The sequence below is a fragment of the Muscardinus avellanarius genome (assembly GCF_963383645.1).
Source record: "Muscardinus avellanarius genome assembly, chromosome: 3".
NCBI lineage: Eukaryota > Metazoa > Chordata > Mammalia > Rodentia > Gliridae > Muscardinus > Muscardinus avellanarius.
The window spans coordinates 68,031,291-68,052,939 of NC_137788.1; the positions used below are offsets into that span (position 1 = coordinate 68,031,291).

The window sequence follows — 21,649 nt, forward strand, 5'->3', positions numbered from 1 at the left end:
GGGGTGAGGGTTACCATCTGGGGGAACCATCCCCGGGGATCTTTGTTAGACCCCTGGGAATAGTTTCCCAAAAATACCACAAAAGAAGAAAAAGACAAAAAGCATGGGTTCTTGTCCTGAGCTAAGGATAAATACACATTAGCCCGGATTCTTGCTGAAGATTTAAAGAAGTTTATTAAAAAGATAGAAATACAGAAGACAGTTACAGACCGATGCCATTCAAGAGTGGCATGAGGGGGTTCAAACGAATTCACCGAAGTACAAAACACAGAACAGACATTTTTATACATGACACCCTCCATCTTGTCCACATAATTCTGACGGAGAAAAGGTCCCTGTAAAGTACTTCCCCTTACCCTGTAGGTACCTCTCCTTACTTCCCCGCCAAGGTGTACTTTCCCTGCCTAGGTCTCTTTTCACAAAGGTCATGGTCGAAGGTCAACCCCCTCCTCCAATCCTAGCTAGATTACCCAATTATTATGTAAACCTGTCTTTAGAATGAGGATGAGGAAGTCCTAATTCCCCTCTCCTATAGACTTGCTAATTACCTTTAGCTAGGTTAATTTACATTGGAATAGTTGCCTGCTTTTTGGCAGAAACCAAGTCCTTTCACCAATTTTTGAAATATAATAATCAGAGCTTTCTCAAATCTTCCTAGGCCACTGCCAATACTGGTACAAGGAAGGCACACAAATCTGTGTCAGAATCAAGTTTTAGGCAACCACCAGATAGCTAACAGAGATGTCAGGAAGCAAAGGTAAATATAAAACAAACAGCGATGCCGGGCGTGGTGGCGCACGCTTGTAATCCCTGCGCTTGGGAGGCGGAGACAGAGACCCTGTTTCAAAAATATAAAATAGGTCTGGGAGTGTAGCCCAGAGGTAGAAGGGCTTCCAGGAACCCCAGTACCACCAAAAAAAAAAAAAAAAATAGCGAGAAAATGATGGTTCCCATGTATATCTCATAGTTATTTTTCTTTTTTCATTTATTAATGTGTGTGTGTGTGTGTGTGTGTGTGTGTGTGTGTGTGTGTGTGGTGTGCTAGAGATTGAACCCAGGGGCATTCTGCCTCCTAGCTACACTCCCAGCCCTCTTTTATTTTGTATTTGGAAACAGGGTCTCACTAAGTTACTAAGGCTGGCCTTGAACCCCTGTGATCCCCCTGTCTCAGCCTCCCAAGTACTGGAACTATCAGTGTGTGCTACAATGCCCATCTTCATAGTTACCATTCTAATTGTATAGGCTTTTTAAAAATAGTCTCAGAAAAGGAAAAAGTAGGGATGGGAGGATGCAAACTCAGAAAAGGTTTGCATTTGAAATAGCTCAAGCCAAACCAAGGTAAGTCACTGAGGTCTTTGTTTTCAAGTCCTCTCCAAAACAAGGAGGAAGGATCTTAGATTAAAATGTCAACCCCAACAGTGCACAATGTACCTGGAAGACATAGAGCAAAGACTGGGCTCGTGGTAGCCGCTCCTCTCCACAGAAGAAGCATGGAGCTAAGGGAGAGATCAGTCCAGCTGAATTGCCCTGCTAATTCAGTCACTGACACACAATCATCTAGTCTTGATTTTAGTGCCCGAATGACCTCAAGGCCAGCCTCAGCAACTTAGTGAGACCCTGATTCAAGTACTTCGGAAGCTGAGACAGGAGGGTCACAGGTTCAAGGCCAGCCTCAGCAACTTAGGGAGACTATTTCAAACTAAGGGCTGAGGGTATAGCTCAAAGGTAGAATACCCCAGGGTTTCATCCCCAGTACCACAATAAGATAAAATTTTAAAAGGCTGGGGTGTAGCTCAGAGATAGAATACCCCTCGGTTCAATCCCCAGCACCAAATGCACAAAAGTGTGGAAGGTTCTTGAAGAAAAGTTCTGTCTTCTCATCTTTGCCCCCAGTACTCGAATACAGTGCCAACTCATATGGACTCTGTGTATTTACTTAGGTAATGAATGAATAAATTCTCCTTTATCTTTGCCCCTCCTTATGTCTCCTTAAACATGTGTAGTCAAAATTTCTTTTAAAATAGATCAGTCAAGCCAGGCATGATGACACATGCTTGTAATCCCAGTATTTGGAAGACTGAGACATGGAGATTGAAGTTTGCAGACAGCCTCAGCTACTTAGTGAGGCCCTTTGCAACTCAGTGAGACCCTGTTTCAAACTAAAGAATAAAAAATAGGGCTGGGAGTGTAGCTCGGAGGTAGAATGCCCCTGGGTTCCATCCCCAGTACCACAAAAAAAAAAAAAAAGAAAGAAAAGAAAAAAAAATTAGTCAAGCCAGGCATGGTGGAACAGGTGACATGCTTGCAATCCCAGTACTTGGGAGGCTGAGACAGAAAGGATCACAGGTTTGCAGCCAGCTTCAGCTACTTAGTGAGGCTCACGGCAATTTAGTGAGACCCTATTTCAAAATGAATAAAAAATAAGGCTGGGGATGTAGCTTTGAGATAGAATCCCCCTGAGTTCAATCCCCAACACCACCACCACCACCACAACAACAACAACAAAATTTAGTCAAAATATGTTTTGTTTTGTTTTTGTGTGGTACTGGGGATTGAACCCAGAGGCAACTCGATTTTATTTCTTATTTGGAAACAGGGTCTCACTAGAGTTGCTGAGTCTCACTGCTTACTGAGGCGGTCCTTGAACCTGCCCTCTTCCTGTCTCACCCTCCCAAGTACAGGTATTACAGGCATGTGCTACCACACCCAGCTCAAAATATGTTTTAATTTAATTTTTTTTTTTTTGCATGTCTGGGGATGGAACCCAGAGGCATTTGACCTCCAAGCTACACCCCCTGCCCTATTTTTTATTATTTATTTTGAAACAGGGTCTCACTAAGTTGCAGAGGGCCTCACTAAGTAGCTGAGGCTGTCGGTGAACCGCGACCCTCTGGTCTCAGCCTCCCGAATGCTGGGATTCCAAGCGTGTGCCACCACGCCCAGCTTAAATTTTTCTTTAAATAGGGCTTGGTGGCACACACCTGTAAACCCAGTATTTGGGAGGCTAAGACAGGAGGATCACAGGTTCAAGACCAACCTCAGCAATTTAGCGAGACTCTCAGCGACCTAAAAAGACCTAGAAATGCATACAAAATTTGGATACCCAAACAAGCAGAGTCTGATTGAACAACTTTTGAACGTTTCCAGTCTCTGTAAGGTTTGAAAAGATAAATGCACTTGGTAAACTAGGTCCAGGCCCTGAAATGAAGGGCAGATTTTAATGGTATTTTTCTTGTGATCAGAATCCTGCTTCTGCCCTTGCCTGGGGCTGGGGTTAGAGTGGGAGAGCTATAGGAGACACCCAGCAGTGTGGGTAGAAATGCGCAGGAGCCGAGCCTGGGGCCTGCTTGTCATCTACCCACATATGAGCTATGACCACTGCATCCAGCTTCAGATCCGTGTCTCAGTGAAGCATTTCACACATCTCTCTAGTTATCCTGAGTTTCGCCCCAATGAATCGCAAAATCGTAGACTGTTGATTGTCAGATCATGTCCCTTAAAGTCTCGCAGCTCACACATGGTGGGACCTGATAGAGTTGCCAGATTTCACAAATAAAAATGCCCCCACCAGGGATGGTGGCGCACGCTTGTAGGAGGCGGAGACAGGAGGATCGCGCAGGTTCGAAGCCAGCCTCCCTGGCTTCAGAGACCCTGTTTCCAAATAAATAAATAAAAATAGGTCTGGGGGTGTAGCCCGGAGATGGAAGGGTTTCCAGGAACCCCAGTACCACAAAAAAAAGTTTTCCCTCGTATGTGGAAGGTAGAGAGGAAAAGGGGGACGCCAGTGGAGTAGGAGGAGGAGCCGGGAAAGGAGGAGGGCAGGAGGAGGGGGTGGGTGAGGCACTGAGGAATGAAACTGACCAATTATGATCTCTGCGCATACTAATCTGTCACAATGTGTCCTACCATCATGCATAACTATAATGTGCTGATAAAAATATTTAACCCAAATTTAAAATAAAAAAAATACAAGGCTCCTAGTTAAATCTGAGTTTCAGATAAACAATGACTTGGTGTTCTGCATAATTATGTGCTGTGGATATTTAACTGAGACTCCTGTGATTCTCCTGGAGCCCCATGGGGCCATAATGAAAGCCGGGCTCCAGAGGGCCACTCCGACTGGCTGTCACGTGCAGAGCATTTCTAACAGCAGGCCTGTCTGCTCTCCATCAGGAGCGGCCAGAAGGACTTTACAGATGGGAGCTGTGGAGCTGGGTGATACCAGGGGATGGCTGGCCCTCAGAAGTTTTTTCCACCTATTATAAGGCTACAAATAGTACCAGATTCAAATGGCTATTGCAGCTGGGCGTGGTGGCGCACTCTTGTAATCCCCGCACTTGGGAGGCAGAGACAAGAGGATTACGCAGGTTCAAAGCCAGCCTCTCTCGCTTAAGAGACCCTGTTTCCAAATAAAAAGTATAAAATAGATCTGGGAGTGTAGCCCGGGGATAAAAGGGTTCCATTCCCAGTACTACCAAAAAAAAAAAAAAAAAAAGCTATTGCAAAAAATTAAATGAAATATTACAAATAAGGCTTATGGATTAGATAACATAATTGGGCTGGGCAAGCCCAGAGCTTTCATCTGAATGGTATCTAGTGCTTTCTCGGACGTGGTTGGTCCCCAAACCACATCCTGGGGCAAAATACCCCACAGTGCCATGATTTATCTTTCCAACTTGGTGCTGAGAAATGAAAAGTTCTACCTGGGCGTGGTGGCGCACGCTCATAATCCCAGCATTTGGAAAGCTGAGACAGGAGGATTGCACAGGTTCGAAGCCAGCCTCAGCTACTTAGTGAGACCCTTTGCAACTCAGTGAGACCCTGTTTCAAAATAAACAATAAAAAGGCTGGACGTGGTGGCGCACACTTGTAATCCCAGTGCTTGGGAAGCTGAGACAGTAGGATTGCATGGGTTCAAAGCCAGCCTCAGCTACTTAGTGAGGCTCTCAGCAACTTAGTGAGACCCTGTTTCCAAATAAAGTATAAAATAGCTGGGTGTGGTGGCGCACGCTTGTAATCCTTATGCTTGGGAGGCAGAGACAGGAGGATCGCACAGGTTCGAAGCCAGCCACGCTGGCTTAAGAGACCCTGTTTCCAAAAAAAAAAAAAAAAAAAAAATGTATAAAAATAGGTCTGGGAGTGTAGCCCAGAGGTAGAATGGCTTCCAGGAACCCCAGTACCACAAATAAAGTATAAAATAGGTCTGGGAGTATAGCCCGGAGGTAGAAAAGCACCTGGTTTCCACCCCTAGTATCACAAAATAAAATAAAATAAAGAATAAAAAAATAAGGCTGATGTGCCTCTCAGAGGTAGAATCCCCCTGGGCTCCATCCCCAGTATCATAAAAAAAAAGAAAAGTTCTCCCATTTGCAACAGAGAGGAGTGGCCCAGATTTTAATGAAGCAGCAAGGACTTTTATTAACTATCACAACAATTAGTCATTCGTGGTAGAACCATTATCTCAGCATTATCACTCTGTCAATATGAGAAGCACGATCAACCCAGCCTCCCCGCGGTGACCCTCAGGGAGTTGAAGCAATTGCCTTCTTGAGATCATCTGTCTAGAAGCTCCAAACCGGGCTCGTAACTCAGAATCACCTGGGGAATATTTTTAATGATTATCTTTTGTTATAATGAAAATATTTCAAATGCACAACAAAGCTGAAAGCACTTCAGGTGGACGCTGGTCTGCCCCCTCATAAAGTTTACATTTTACTCTATCTTATCCCCTACCTGTCCCTCCGTTCATCCATCGGTACATCTTTCGTGTGTGTGTGTGTGTGCGTGTGTGTGTGCACACACGCGCGTGCACGTGCGCATGTGTGTGTATGTGTGGAGGGGGATTGTTTGTTTGTTTTTACTGGGGATTGAACCCAGGGACATTCTACCTCTAAGCTGCATTTCTAGCCCTTTTCTATATTTTAATTTGAAACAGGGTCTCCCTAAGTTGCTGAGGCTGGCCTTGAACCTGCGACCATCCTCTCTCAGTCTCCCAAGTACTGGGATTATAGGTATGTGCCTCCACACCAGTCTTGGAATTCTTTTTTTTTTTTTTTTTTTTTTTTTTTTTTTTTTTTTTTTGCGGGTCTGGGGATGGAACATGGAACTGAGGAGGGGCATTCGACCTCCGAGCTACACCCCCAGCCCTATTTTTTATTCTTTATTTTGAAACAGGGTCTCACTGAGTTGTAGAGGTCCTCACTAAGTAGCTGAGGCTGTCCTCAAACCGTGATCCTCCAGTCTCAGCCTCCCGAATGCTGGGATTACAAGCGTGCGCCACCACGCCCGGCTCAGTCTTGGAATTCTTAAATTTAGAGAGATGGTCTAAGTTACCACATGCTGGCCTTGAACCTGTGATCCTCCTGTCTCACCCTCCCAAGTATTGTGGGATTACGGGTACGCACTACTGTGCCCAGTGGGGCTCAGTTTCGAAGGTTCCAATACCTGATCACTTAGCTCCTGTTGCTCTGGGGCCGATGGAGGCAACTTGTCATGGCAGGAGTGTGTGAGGGAGAAGAACTGCTCGTCTCATGGTAAGGACTCAAAAAAGGAAACGAGGGAGGGACACACCCTCCTCCTTGACCCCACTTCTTAAAGTTTCCACCACCTCCCAGTGGTACCAAGCTGGGACCAGGTCTTTAACACATGGGTCCCTGGAGAACATTCCAGACCCAACATTCCAGATCATTCCAGATCATTCCAGATCATTCCAGATCATTTCAGATTGTTCCAAATGTTCCAAATGTTATGTTCATCCAGAACATTCCAGATCCGAACCAGAGCAGAGCAGGTGAATCCTTCTGCAGGAATGAGAAATACAGTACAACACATGAACCTCCTCCTGAAACCCGAGCACTTCGGTTCAAAGACCAGGAAAATAGCCCATGGACCAGAGTGACTTTTCCAAGACCCACTCAGCAAGTCCAAGGCAGGAGTGGTCCAGAACGAAGGTCCTTGTCGCCAACAGAGCTGCCTCCCTACAGTTCACAGACAGCTCACCATTGACCTAACAGTTTTCCCCTTATAACAGGCACTGATATAAAAAATAAAAAATAATATTTTAAAAGCACAGTATCTATTATAAAGAAGCTCCCAGCCTTAGCCTTATTTTTATTTTGGAACAGAGACGCACAGGTTGATGAGGTCTCACTACTCCCTGAGGCTGCCCTCTAATGTGCCTCCCTCCTGTCTCAGCCTCCCCAGTACTGTGATTGCAAGCATATGCCACCAGCCCTGGCAACTCCCACCCTAGTTAAAGTTCTTCCATATGACCTTCAGCTGATCAGATCACCGGCATATTTGAACACATTCACTAAATAACCCGAATTGGTCCATGCCTTTCGGAGCTAACAGAGACATTATCTGTGAGTGAGAAGCTCTGTTTTTCTTAACTGCTTCTGGTCAGAGAGAATCAGTTCCCAGCAACAGGCTGCAAAAACTCAGCATGGTGAAGCGGCTCATCCGAGACACAGGATATCTGAAGTGACTCACAAGCTCAGGCTGGCTGGGGGTCATTCCTAGCGCACAGTCAGTTCATGCTCTGATGGCATAATAGCTTTTCTCGGAAATAGAGCATTTAGCCACAAAACCCTGAGCCCTGCATTGGCACCCATTTTTATTTAGAGAAAGAAATAGTTTAAGGGGGGATAATTGTGATAGATTTTCAAGCAAATCAGAATATTATCTAGATATAGGACAGTTTGATTTGTAATAGATATTGGATACCCTTGCAAGCTACAACTATGAAGACTATCCATCTTGAAAGATATTAAAATTGCACCACCAGCCGGGAGTGGTGGCGCACGCTTGTAATCCCAGCATTTGGGAGGCTGAGACCGGAGGATCGCGGTTCGCGGACAGCCTCAGCTACTTAGTGAGGACCTCTGCAACTCAGTGAGACCCAGTTTCAAAATAAGTAATAAAAAATAGGGCAGGGGGTGTAGCTCGGAGGTCAAATGCCCCTGGGTTCCATCCCCAGACCCACAAAACATAAATAAATAAAAAATAAAAATAAATTTAAAAATTGCACCACCAAAACTAAAGAAATAAATAAAATGCTGTGCCTACACTTTGTAAACTCATGGCATGTGAGAGCCAGGGAAACTTTCAAGCATTGTCCAGGCTATCTGCCTCGTTTTACAGACCGTCTTTGTCATGCTTGCCCAGTGTAGCGGCGTATGCCTGTGATCCCAGTATTTGGGAGACTAAGACAGGAGGCTACAGGTTCAAGGCTGAACTCAACAATTTAGCAAGACTTTGTTTCAAAAAAATTTTAAGGGGGATGGGCTTGGTGGGGTGGTCCACTCCTGTAATCCCAGCAGGCGAATCCTTCTTGGGAGACTTGAGTCAGGAGGGTCGCAGGTTCAAGCCAGCCTCAGCATCTCAGCTGGACCCTCTACAATTTAGTGGGACCCTGGGGCTACAGTGTAGCTTGGAGGTAAAACACCTTCAGGTTCAACCTCTAGTTCCAAAAAGGGGTGAGAGGCTGGTAGAATGCCCCTGGATTCAACCCCCGGTACAATCATCATCATCATCATCATCATCATCATCAGGATGCTTACTGAGTGTCTGGCTCTGCCAGCTCCGTTCCACGCACCTCAGGTTGTCCTCACAGCCAAAGGGCAGTATGACATCCCACTTTATAACTGAAGACTGAAGCTCAGCAAGCATCAGTGACTTGATCAAAGTCCTCTAATTGGGTGGAAAAAGTCAGGAATGTGACCCAGAACTTGAGGCTTTTGGTCCCTCGTTCCTTTATGTGGAAGAGAAATGAGTTGTTACTTTTGATGGGCCTTCAGGTTCTGGGACATTGGCTGTAGCAGTTACTTGTGCCAGTGCATAGGCTGTGTGGGGGCAGCACAGCAAGTGAAGCAGATTCTGCTGTCTGGAAGCTCAGGAAGGCTGAGAGCAGGGGCCAGCCACACGCCTGGAGGCCAGGGGAAGAGAGAACTTCAAGGTGTTTGTCAATGGTATTGTCACTGGGTGGTAATCTCTTAAATCACCAAGCGGTAATCCTTTTCTTGGTTCTTGCTTCTTCTGAGAGAAAGGATTCAAAAGGGAAGCACAAATAGGGGAATATAAGGGGCTTGCTGAAGGATGTAGGGGTCAGTGTAAAAGGAGAAGGCTGTGATATGCTGGGCTTTGTGGCAGGTGCCTGTAATCCCAATACTTGGGAGGCTGAAACAGGAGGATCACAGGTTTGAAGCCAGCCTCAGAAATTTAGTGAGATGCCATTTCAAAGATAAAATGCTTCTGAGGGTATAGCTCAGAGGTCGAATTCTCCTGAGTTCAGTCCCCAGCACCAAAAAAGAAAAGAAGGAGAAGGAGAAGGAGAAGGAGAAGGAGAAGGAGAAGGAGAAGGAGAAGGAGGAGAAGGAGATCATTTTGATAAGGGCAGTTACATTCCAGAGAAAAGATAATCTGGAACTGTTCGTTTCCGGGAACAGAATGGTATAAAGTCTTCCGTGTGGAGAGCTTTAGTCCCTCTGGAAACCTTTCCCCAAGTTCATATGCATTTGGGAATGTAACTTCTCTTTTTCCACTATGGCTTAGTGCATCTGAGCTGTTCTCGCCATGTTGAAAGCTCTCTCGTAGGGTTCCGAGCGAAACCCAGCAGGTCTCTAACTGCAGCGAGGCAGGAAGCACCACCTTCACACTCATGGGACCAGCTCACTGCTTACATTTCTCCCTCCGTTCTCTCGGGTTCATCCCAGTCTTGCCCACCTGCTCATTTCTGGCAAGCTTCTTAACAGTATCAAATGCTGCTACCACGTCAAAAATATTAAAGACTGGAAGATGGCTGTTAAATAATCTGACAGATATGCAATCACTGGTGAACTTTAAAAGATCGATTTCAGAGAAGGATGAGGTAAAAGCTGGTTTCCAAGAGGAGAAGAATTCAATAAATGAGGAATGGAAATAAGCAGTTTTCAGCTACTGCAAAAATAAATATGCAGAGCATGGTAGAAATATTTGCCCTTGGATTAGAGAGAACTGAACATGTGGTTATACAGAAGAGAAAGTGTCAACTGAGAGGGATAAATTCAATGTGGACAAGAAAGAGAGAATCAAGTTCTTGAAAGAAGAAAGAGAAGACCTATTCATCATTAAATTATCCAGCTGCTATTGCAAAGGGTCTCCTATGGGTCGGGCACTGGGATTGGGCACAACCCAGAAGAAGGCAGACCCAGAGCCAGCACGTGTGGACCATAGAGCCTAGTGGGAGAGACAGGCTTTAAGTAGGAACTGAAAATTAGATAGATAGATGATAGTAATCCCAGGACGTGGAAGGCTGGCGTGGGAAGCTTGTGTGTTCAATGCCACCATAAAGTAACAACAAGACCCTGTGTCAAAATAAGAAATAAAATAAGGCAAGGGTGTGTAGCTCAGAGGTAGGACATGCCTGGGTTCAATCCCCAGTACCACACCAAAAGAAAAGAAGATATCATTGTTTTGAACATTTTAACATAAGAAAATAATATTTCCCCTTTTTTTGTGGTACTGGGGTTCCTGGAAGCCCTTCTACCTCCGGGCTACACTCCCAGACCTATTTTTACATTTTTATTTGGAAACAGGGTCTCCTAAGCCAGCGCGCGCGGCTGGCTTCGAACCTGCGCAATCCTCCTGTCTCTGCCTCCCAAGCGCGGGGATTACAAGCGTGCGCCACCACGCCCAGCCAATATTTCCCCTTCTATGTGCTGGGATTACTATTGTGTGCCCCACACGTAGCTCCGTTTTTTTTGTTGTTGTTGTTTTGTTTTGTTTTGTTTTTGTTTGTTTGTTTGTTTTTCTATTCCTCCTTTCTCCTGTTTGGGAGACTTCTACATGTCTTATTCAGCTTATGTCTAATATCTCTGTTTTTGGAGCTTGCAGAACCCTGGCATTTTGTCCACAGTATATGACACTCACTTATCTATCTATCTATCATCTATCTATCTATCTATCTATCTATCTAATTTTCAGTTCCTACTTAAAGCCTGTCTCTCCCACTAGGCTCTGTGGTCCACACGTGCAGGCTCTGGGTCTGCCTTCCTCTGGGTTGTGCCCAATCCCAGTGCCCGACCCATAGGAGACCCTTTGCAATAGCAGCTGAATAATTAAATAATGAATAGGTCCTCTCTTTCTTCTTCCAAGAACTTGATCCTCTCTTTCTTGTCCACATTAAATTTACCCCTCTCAGTTGGCACTTTCTCTTCTGTATAACCACATGTTCAGTTCTCTCTAATCCAAGGGCAAATATTTCCACCATGGTCTGCATTTTTATTTTTGTGGTAATGAAGATTGCTTATTATTCTTAGTGAATAAGAGAAAAATAAGAATGTGTTTGAGGACAATGAGGAAATATTAAAAGAATATTAGAATATTAGATTCTGATTCTCTCAAGGAATTCTTAGCAACCCAGAGCAGATGCAAATAAAGCAAATGGCAGGCTGGGCAGAGCGCATTCTGGCAGACACCAAAGAATTGAAGGGACAGGTACACTGCCCTGAGGACACTGACCTTCACTTCTTGCCCTGTTCTCTACATATTTTTAATAACTGATGTCCACTACTTTGGACATTAATGTCACACTTTGTGAAATTAGGAATCCTCACTCATGAACTAAGGGAATTCCAGATTTCTTACAAACATGTTTTTAGAGTGTTTCTAAGGCGCTGGGACCGCCCATGGGCACTGTGGAAGTGAGTTAAGAGTCTTAGCGATTGCCGAGATTTGCATCTGAAAATGGTTCGGATGACCATGGGAGGAGGGCGCTTCCACAAGAAGAAGCTACTATTTGTTCCTGCTGTGGTACAGCCTGAACTAGGCCTGAATAAGTGGGATGGTGCTGGCCAGGCCTTGCCAGGCTTGCGGGGCTCAGGTAAATGTGCAAGTCAGCTTTGCTTCCTGGAGCAGCCAAGGTTTTCCTCCATGTTGGGATCCAGCCAGGGCTTAGGCTATTAGGAGGGCAGAGTTCTGCTTCTGAGCTACACCCCTAATCCTTTATAGTATACCTGTCTTCCTTTTTGGGGGGAGAGTATACTGGGAATTGAACCCAGAGGCATTCTACCTCTGAACTACATCCCCAGACTTTTTTTTTTTTTAAACAAGGTATTGGTAAGTTGCTGAGGCTGGCCTCAAACCTCCTGGATTACAAGTATATACCACCATGTAAATCTTTAATGTACATCTCTTTAAGAAGGCTGTGCTAAGCCGAACATGGTCCCACACACCTATAACCCCAGTTCTTAGGAAGCCCAGTACTTCTATTACTACTACTAATAACAACAACAACAGGTAAATAAATAAAAAGAGACTGAATGTAGATCAGAGGTAGAATGCCCTTGGGTTAAATTGCCAGTATGAAAAAAAGAAAGAAAAGGAGAGAAAAGAAAAATTATGCTTATATGTGCTTAGTAGCAAACTTTCCCCTCCATTCTTGCATATGTGTGTGTGTCTGCACACATTCTGCAGAGTGAATCCAGGATGCTCTAGCACTGACCTACATCCCCCTCCATTTATACACAGGGCTTTGAACTTGCAATACTCAGCTTTGTGAGCAGCTGAGACTACTGGCATATACCATCATGCCTAGCCTCCTATGTCCATAGGACATGTCTTTTTCTGGTGCTAGAGATCGAACTAGGACTCTGTCTACTTTGAACATTGTCTTTAATAAATCATGTCCTACCGACAAAAGAAAAGAATTGAAGGGAGGCAATGCATTTAAAGTCACTAAAAAGGACCTGATGTACAGCTGGCTAGAGAGGTAAGTGGAGCCCAAAGGGAACAGGCCAGCTTGATGAGGTCACGGTGCAGGCAAAGCGCAAGAGAAGTGAAGTCAAGAGAAAAGAGAAAGGGAGAGGAAGGTATGATCAGAGTTGGAGGATGGACTCCAGTAGTGAGCTCAGGATCAGTCAGATTTGCAGGGAGCAGAAACTGGGTTAGTGATGAGGATCATTGATACTGAGGAATTTCTTTGGTTTCTTTTGTTGTTGTTGTTTTTCCTTACCTTTTAGTATTGAGAATTGAACCCAGAGGCATTCGACCTCAGAGCTACACCCTCAGCCCTATTTTATTTTTTATTTTGAAACAGGGTCTCACTAAGTTGCTGACCTTTAATTTCAATCTTTAATTTCGTTTATTTAACTCATGTAACACTTGCCTGGGTTCAATCCCCAGTACCACAAAAATAAAAAATAAAAAAAGCCACCTGGAAGAGGTGACCCAGTGACGCAGGTCCTTTCAGTTCTACCTCGGTGACCACCAGGGACCTACACCTGGGCTACCTGGGCTGGCTTTGCTCTCTCTTCTCATGGACCCCGAGCGGGGAGATGGCCAAGCCATGGAGCAGCATTTCTCAGTATTTGCTTTGTTTACAATATAACACCTTTGGCCTCACATGGAAGCATTTTTAAATTACATTTGAGGTTGTGAATAAAGCTTTTTCCACCTTTTCCCCCTAAAATATTGGCAGTCCCCTCAAAATAGAATCTCACAGCCTAGACTCTGTGAGTCACGCTGTCACAGGAGAAGAGATTCCGTGAAGGGTCCAAGGAGTCCCCGGTGGGGGAAAGAAACTCCACTCAGGACTAGCGGGGCCCTTGACTTGGATAACAGAAAAGAATTTCAACAGGAGCCAGTCAGAAACAGAGGTTTATTTAGGAAAACAAGAAATACACATTCAAAAGACAATATGGGCCACCTCAAAAGAAAAAAGCATTTGGGGACCATGGCTCTTCTTTTATAGAAGACTTTCTCATGAGAAGTGGGCAGGGGGCGGTGTGTGGGGAGACATCAGTCCAGTCACCCCATTTGCAGTTTTAGGGTCATCGTCCCATTCTGATGGGGCCCTCACTGTCTAGTCAGTAGGTGTTCTTTTTGTTTAAACTACTGACAGGTGGAATGGCTAACGGTGCCCAAGGAGATTATCAAAAGATGGAAAGTGGGTCTCCTTTTTTGATGGGCAGGTCATCTTTCTAATCTTTTATGTGGATCCTGTTGTCTGATCAATAGTGCCCTCCTTCCCCTCTCTCTCTGTCTGTCTGTCTGTCTGTCTGTCTGTCTCTCTCTCTCTCTCTCTCTCTCTCTCATCCTAGGTGGGATCACTAACACTTGTCAATGTATTTCCAGGATGGGATCAGGGCCACCTTTCCACATCATTTGTGGGCCCTTTATTGACTGATCAACAAATACACCTAGGAAGATAGTTAAGTGAGTAAAGACTTGCAAACTCCCCAGATACCCATAAATGACAGGCCTGGTTTGGGGAATTATAGCATAGACTTCCTTGTTAAAGTTACCTTTTCCTCCTCCTTTCTTTATGTCTGCTTCCTACTCTGTTGTTTCTTCAATCCCTACCTCAATTCTAGTTGGTATTGTATATAGGTCTGTTACTAGGTAATGATTCCACCTCGACTCTTGCTTCTCCAAGAGAAAAAAAATTTAAGCAGAAAGCAAAAGTGGGAAATTTAAGATGTTTATTTAGAGCCAGGTGTGGTGGCACACACCTGTAATTCCAGTACTTGGGAGGCTGAAACAGGAGGATTGCAGGTTTGTGGCCAGTCTCAGCAACTTAGTAAGGCCTTCTGCAACTTAGTGATACCCTATTTCAAGGTTCAAAAAAAAGGACTAGGGTTATAGCTCAGAGGTAGATTGTCTCTGGGTTCAATATCTTGCCATAATGGTTTTTTCCTATAACTTTTTACCTCAGACCATCCACCTGTCAACATTTTAAATTGAGGTCAAGCCGGGCATGGTGGCACACGCTTGTAATTCCCACACTTGGGAAGCGGAGACAAGAGGATCACGCAGGTTCGAAGCCAGCTTCGCTGGCTTAAGAGACCTTGTTTCCAAATAAAAATATAAAATAGGTCTGGGAGTGTAGCCCGGAGGTAGAAGGGCTTCCAGGAACCCCAGTACCACCAAAAAAAAAAAAAAAAATCCCCTCCTATTATAAATATCCCCTTTTATTTATTGGGTTTCCTTTTATTTTATTGGACTATGCCAGCATGGAAAATTCTTACTGTCAGTGTGGCCAGAAGGGCCACATCTGATTTACCTTGCCGGCATACTTTTACATTTTTCTTTAACATGAACTTTAGACCCTTTACTCCTGCAAAACAAATTCAGCTGCAAGATACTGTCATTCTTTACATTTCCCTCTGATGGCCATCCTCTCTATTTTTTAAATCTATACTGCCAAATCTAAGCACAGAAAAGACTAGGCTTTTTTTTTCTTTAGTGACTGGGGTCAACAGATCCCCAGTTCCATAAGATATAATCTAAGCAGGTGCTAGTGACTTTGGCAGATGGGGAGTAGGTTTTCCTCTGAAAGGCAGAGAGGTGGGGGGGAGCATGCTTTTAGCTTTTCTCACTGTCTTGATTACCCCAAAGAACACTGGGTCCTGAACCTGATCCTTATCCATACATGGCCATGGGCAGGCCAAGTCTACTGGATCTATTCATGGTTACCAGGGAGACCTAGAGGCAGCACCTGTTTTGACTGCAGGTCACATATACTATTTTACCCATGGTAGCTGCAGCACATATTGTAGCCTGCCTGCCTGTGACTTACCTTTGTTGCCAAGGGGAGGTGTCCTTAGTCTATCTCTGTTTAGTTTTTCCAGGTCAATGGCCAATAAGGGAATGAAACGCAGGACATGTAACCCAGCTCTTGACATCATTATATTTCCAGTATCAGGACCAATAAAATTTGCTCTCTATTTCTAGGGAATTTTAAAATCTCCATGTAGCTCTATCAACTAAAGATTGTTGAGGAGTGTTTTATGGGTCTGATCATTATTTTCAAATTTTTAGGGTACTCAGGTACAATGATGAATAGTTATCCCCATCAAAGCAATAAATAAATTTTGTGTACAAAAGCATACATTGATTTGAGCCCCAATTTCCAGCAACCTTTGTTGTCTTTTAATAAAGACCCAAAAACAAGGCCATTCAACAATATTGTTTTCCTATATATCAACAATTTAAAAGCCCATTTCATAGGGGTTGAGAATTTGGCTCAGTGGCAGAGTGCTTGCCTAGCACACGCAAAGCTCTGGGTTCGATTCTTAGCCCTGTAAAAAATAAAAAATAAGCCAGGCATGGTGGCGCATGCTTGTAATCCCCATGCTTGGGAGGCAGAGACAGGAGGATCGTGCAGGTTTGAAGCCACCCTCTCTGGCTTAAGAGACCCTGTTTCCAAATAAAAATAGGTCTGGGGGTGTAGCCTAGAGGTAGAAGGGTTTCCAGGAACCCCAGTACCACCAAAAAAATAGAAGCCCATTTAATAGACCTAAATGTTATTGTAAATCCTCAGAAGACAAGAATATTTTATTTTATTTTTTTATTATTATTATTTTTTTTTTTTTTTTTTTTTTGGTGGTGGTACTGGGGTTCCTGGAAGCCCTTCTACCTCCGGGCTACACTCCCAGACCTATTTTATATTCTTTTATTTGGAAACAGGGTCTCATAAGCCAGCGCGGCTGGCTTCGAACCTGCGCGATCCTCCTGTCTCTGTCTCCTAAGCGCGGGGATTACAAGCGTGCGCCACCACGCCCGGCAAGACAAGAATATTTTAAAGCATTAATTTTGAATGAAATACTGTTGTCTTTTCTTACAGGGTTCTTGTCCAGTTGGTCTTGACAAATGAAGTTCAAAGATTAGTGAAGGGTATAGAAATATGAAAGCTTATTTAAAGCCAGAAAAAAAGACAGAAACAGCATCCCCCTTGATAAGGGGAGAGGTCCCCAAAAGAGAGTAACTACCAAAGCTTTTGGGAGGTGGGCTTTTAAACCTTACTGAGGTTCCCCATCTGCTTCTTTGTGATTGGTCATAATTGGGTTTGGGGGAACCAATGTCTTTTGACCAATTTCAATCCTTAGTTTTAATTTTTATCCCTGTAAGAAATAAAATGCGGCGGGTCCCATCGGCACACAGATACACGCGGGAGTCCAGTATAAGTATGCCAAAGCCTTTATTCGTGGAGAGTCGGCTGCGCGGGGGCTGGTGGGGAAGAGCGCGCCTCTCTGTCTCTGTCTGCATGTCTCTATTGAGCTTCTGTGCCCCTGAGGTGGCAGCATCTAGCTTAAATCGAGGGGAGTGGTCTCTTCTGTGGGAATCACGGAGCTCTGCCTCCTGGCTTCCGGCCCTGTCCCCGCTGCGCTGGCCGGGGCCTCCCACCTTTCAATCCCTAGTTTGAATTGTTATCCCATGGGCTGGTGGGCCCTGATGCCCTGGCACCCACTGGTCACCAGGTCTGTCACCTCCCTGTTAACTGCCACCCACCTCAAGGAAGATAATGCAGAGGTCCTTTCCTAATCCCTCATTCCCAGGTCCTCTGCCCTGTCTCATGGTTCCTCAGAACATTTGCCCCCTGTGTAACAAATGATCCTAGAGGGATATTAGAGTCACATTGTTTTTAATTTAAAAGTCACAAGTTAAGACCTCAAAGACAGATAAGTGACAGTATATGAAAATTTACATTTTTTTCTTCAGTTTTTGCGCTTTTGTTGCAGGGAGAAAACCACTTTGCTTCCCTATTAAGAGCCAAGAGAAGAATCCAGCTATTGTGTAAAATACTTTACATTCCACAGCGCCCATACCATTTGGCCCCCAAAAAATGCTAAGAATTTGCAGCTGTTGCTGCCACTGAAAGGTTTCTAACAGGGGCAGCCTGTGCTGTTTAACACACAGCTGTTGTTAATTTGAGCTGAGTCTTTTTAATTGCCTTTGTGTCAAGATTTATTAAAAAACATTTTAGAGGAGCAAAAACTATAATAGTCATATTAGTAGGAGGCTGAAGGCAGAAAATAAATGGAATACAGCACTTTTGCTTTGTAAGCCAAGTCTGAAAATGCTTCTCCATGTGACCAGTGACCAGCCATCCCAGGAAAAGTGTTTCCAGGTAAATCCAGTGCACACTGAAGCCCAGGGGCCTCTGCAGGAGCTCAGCTGTTTGGTCCTCTGAGTCATTTATCTGGAAGCTCTCTTCCCCAGTGCCCTTCTCTCTCATTCCCATACTCTCCAATCCTATTGTGTCAGGAGACAGGGCAAGGGTAGCATTAGTTGGGCTGTTGCTTGAAGTGGTCTGTATTATCTTCACAAATCTCAGTAATTGCTGTTTTCTTACTGCATGTGGCCCATCAAGGACAATACTGCCAGGGGCCTAAACCCTCCCCATTTGGCTTAGAGCAGTTGTATGGAAGGGCAGAAGATAGAAAGCGCTGGCCTTTCCTTGATATTCTTTCTTTCTTCCTTCCTTTTTTTGGTACTGGATATTGAACCCAGAGGCATTTTACCCCCAAGCTACACCCCCAGCCCTATTTCATTTTTATTTTTTGAAACAGGGTCTCATTGGTTTAATGAGAGTCTCATACTTGCTGAAGCTGTCCTCAAACCTGTGATCCTCCTGTCTGCCTCCCAAGTACTGGGATTACAGGCATGCGCTACCACGCCCGGCTCTTTCCTTGATTTTCTGCCAATGCAAAGAAGGGGAAAAGAGAGGTCCTTCTTCTAAGGGACAAAACTAATGTTGTCCTTTAAGAGGGAAATTTCGGCTACCCTGAGAAGGGAGTTTTGAGTAGGAAGAGGGGCAGAGCAAACAAATTGCAAAATAAGTCATACATCCTCACCGTCATGCTAAACTCGCAGTCATGTTTATGCATTTCTACCAATGCTAAATATTCCCTTTTAAGTTAGATGTGGTAGTGCAGACCTATAATTCCAGTCCATGGGAGACTGAGACAGGAGGATCACAGGTTAAAGACCGGCCTCAGCAACTTAGCAAGGAGATCCCCCATAACTTAGCAAGACCCTCCCTGTTTCAAAATAAAAAATAAAATAGGGCTGAGGTGTAGCTTAGAGGAAGAATGCCCTGGTTTCAATCCCAGTACCAATAATCACAATAAATAATAACTGCCTATAATCTCAAAGGTGTCAAGGAAATCCACTGTTCCCTACTGAGGGAGACCAGAAGGCCATCACAACCAAAGGCAGCATGTGACTCTGAACTTAGTCCATTGATTTTTTCAAGGGACATTGTAGAGCTGATTGGGACAGTTCAACTGAAATTAGAACAAGGACAAAGGATGTGGTTATATAGGAGGATGTGCTTGTTTCCTTGTTTGTAGGAAATGACACTAAAAGATTCTTGAGTGATAAGGTATGCGGTCTGATCCACAACTTACTCTCCGGTGTTTCCAAACGTCCTTTGTAGCTGGGCATGGTGGCACACACCTATAATCCTCCCTTGGGAGGCTGAGTCAGGAGGATTGCAAGTTCCTCAGCAATGTCGTAAGGCCCTGCTTCAAAACAAAAGATAAAAAGGGCTGGGGGTATAGCCAGCAGGTATAATGCCCCTGGGTTCAATCTCTAATACCATATACAAACACAAAAAAAGCTCTTTGTATTTTGGTTACAACTCTTCTGTACATTTGTACATTTGTGATTGGTTGAAAATAAAAACAACTTCTTGTTAAAATTAACAGCCAGCCGGGCGTGGTGGCGCATGCTTGTAATCCCCACGTTTGGGAGGCAGAGACAGGAGGATCTTGCTGGTTCAGAGCTAGCCTCACTGGCTTAAGAGACCCTGTTTCCAAATAAAAAAATATAAAATAGGTCTGGGAGTGTAGCCCGGAGGTAGAAGGGCTTCCAGGAACCCCAGTACCACTAAAAATAAAAATAAAATTAACAGCCAGCAGCAGGATGTGGTGGCACACACTTGTAATCCTAGTACTGGAGAGGCGGAGAGGATCACAGGTTTGAGGCCAGCCTCAGAAATGTAGCAAAATCATTTCAAAATAAAAAAATCAAAAGGGCTGGGGGTCTGGCTCAAAGGCAGAATTTCTCTGGCATCAATCTCTCGTACCAAAAAAATAAAAATAAAAAATAAACAGCTATCCTGTGTTAGGCATTCACTAAGTATCAGGCATGGTAATCTGTGTTCTGCACCTGAGCAGGTTCAATTCCCAAGAAACTTCTCATACTTGCATCCTTACCAAAGCAGAGTCATGTGCCCCTGTGCCATTGTGCCCCTGTGCCCCTGCAACAGATGGCACCCTTGGGTCAGGCCATTCTTGTTATGTGTGGGTAACACCTGCCTTTCCGGGGACAGAGAGCTCAGTAAGGGCAAGGTCTTGAGGTCTTGTCCCACTTCCATTTGTATCCACGGCTCCCAGCAGGGCTCCCAGAGCATCCCAAGTTGTCAGCATGGCTTGGTGATGAAGCCCTGAGGCTCGCTCACCATGGTGACCACAGTCCAAAAGGAACCACCAAGCTCAGAGTGCATGTCTGATGCATGACTCCTTTTCCAGGTGGCCCTGGCTCTGGCAAAGGCACGCAGTGCAAAAAGCTGGTGGAAAAATATGGATTTACACACCTCTCGACTGGAGGGCTCCTGCGAAACGAACTGGCATCAAAATCAGAGAGAAGCAAACTGATCAGAGACTTCATGGAACGCGGAGAGCTGGTGCCCTCCGTAAGTGGCACAGCCTGCCCCACCCAGCTACCTTTGGGTGGCAGAGGAATGGGAACTACTGTACTGAGTCTGAGTTGCCACAACCTAAAAACCTAGAGGGACCCACATCTGTCTCTTATTTCTCCTCTATATAGCAATCCCACGGCAGGCAGGTCTACACAGACAGGCCATCTGCCCCTCTGAGTACTGTGGGCCAGGGTTCCTTCTCTGTGGTCAGCCTCAGCTAGTTAGTGAGGCCCTCTGCAACTTAGTGAGACCCTGTTTCAGAATAAAAAATAAAATGGGGCTGGGGATATAACTCAGAGGTAGAATGCCTCTGGGGTCCAATCTCTCTCTCTCCCTCTTCTCTTTCTCTCTCTCTCTCTCTCTCTCTCTCTCTCTCTCTCTCTCTCTCTCTGGTATTTTTTCTAAGTTTTAAGTGACCATGTGAAATATGGCTATCATATCTCATGTTATATGTATGAGATCTAAGATTCCATTGTGATCTAAGATTCCATTGTTTCAAGACACCAAGGCAAATATAACCAGTAAGGATGCACCAGTAAGAAAACATCACTAACAGTGACACTGTGGCCCAGCACTGGTTGTAAGATGCCTACCAATTTACACACATTAGAGTATGGGGAAGAGAAGGGAGCTGATGACATGTGCAATACTATTGCCTGCTGTGGGTCCCACCTGTGCCTCCCTCCCTCCCTCCCTCCCTCCCTCCTTCAGCAGCATGGCTGAGGTTAGACTGGACGATTGTAGTTTTGTTCAGCTGAATCCTGACCACTCCCTCCCTGCTCCAGGGCATCGTTCTGGAGCTCCTAAAGGAGGCCATGGCAGCCAGCCTCAGCCACACCAAGGGCTTCTTGATTGACGGCTACCCTCGCGAGGTGAAGCAAGGGGAAGAGTTCGGCCGCAAGGTGAGCTGTTGTTACAGAGACCCTTCCCCAAGAAAAACAGGGGTATCACTGAAGTTGGGGGATAAGTTCGAAGTCTATTCCTTTCCCAATGATATCAACCAAATGTTTCCATTAAGAATGGTGGAAGCAAGCCGGGTGTGGTGGCTCATGGCTGTAATCCCAGCATTCGGGAGGCAGAGACCGGAGGATCACGGTTCACGCACAGTCTCACTTCCCAACTCAGTGAGACCCTGTTTCAAAAACTAAAAAGACAAGCCGGGCGTGGTGGCACATGCTTGTAATC

General features: G+C 44.9%; 1 protein-coding gene across 6 annotated transcripts in view; it reads left to right on the forward strand.

Moving 5' to 3' along the window:
* AK5 (adenylate kinase 5) overlaps window positions 1-21,649 on the forward strand; it is a gene marked incomplete at both ends in the record, with an annotated part of 316,611 nt that overhangs the window by 266,415 nt on the left and 28,547 nt on the right. For 4 of the 6 annotated variants that reach the window (XM_080692434.1, XM_080692433.1, XM_080692437.1 and 1 more), the window contains 2 exons: window positions 20,295-20,458; window positions 21,250-21,366. In XM_080692434.1, the coding sequence (XP_080548560.1) occupies window positions 20,295-20,458; window positions 21,250-21,366 (281 nt within the window). The remainder of the gene's footprint in view (window positions 1-20,294; window positions 20,459-21,249; window positions 21,367-21,649) is intronic. The other 2 variants (XM_080692438.1, XM_080692436.1) reach the window with 2 other exon arrangements.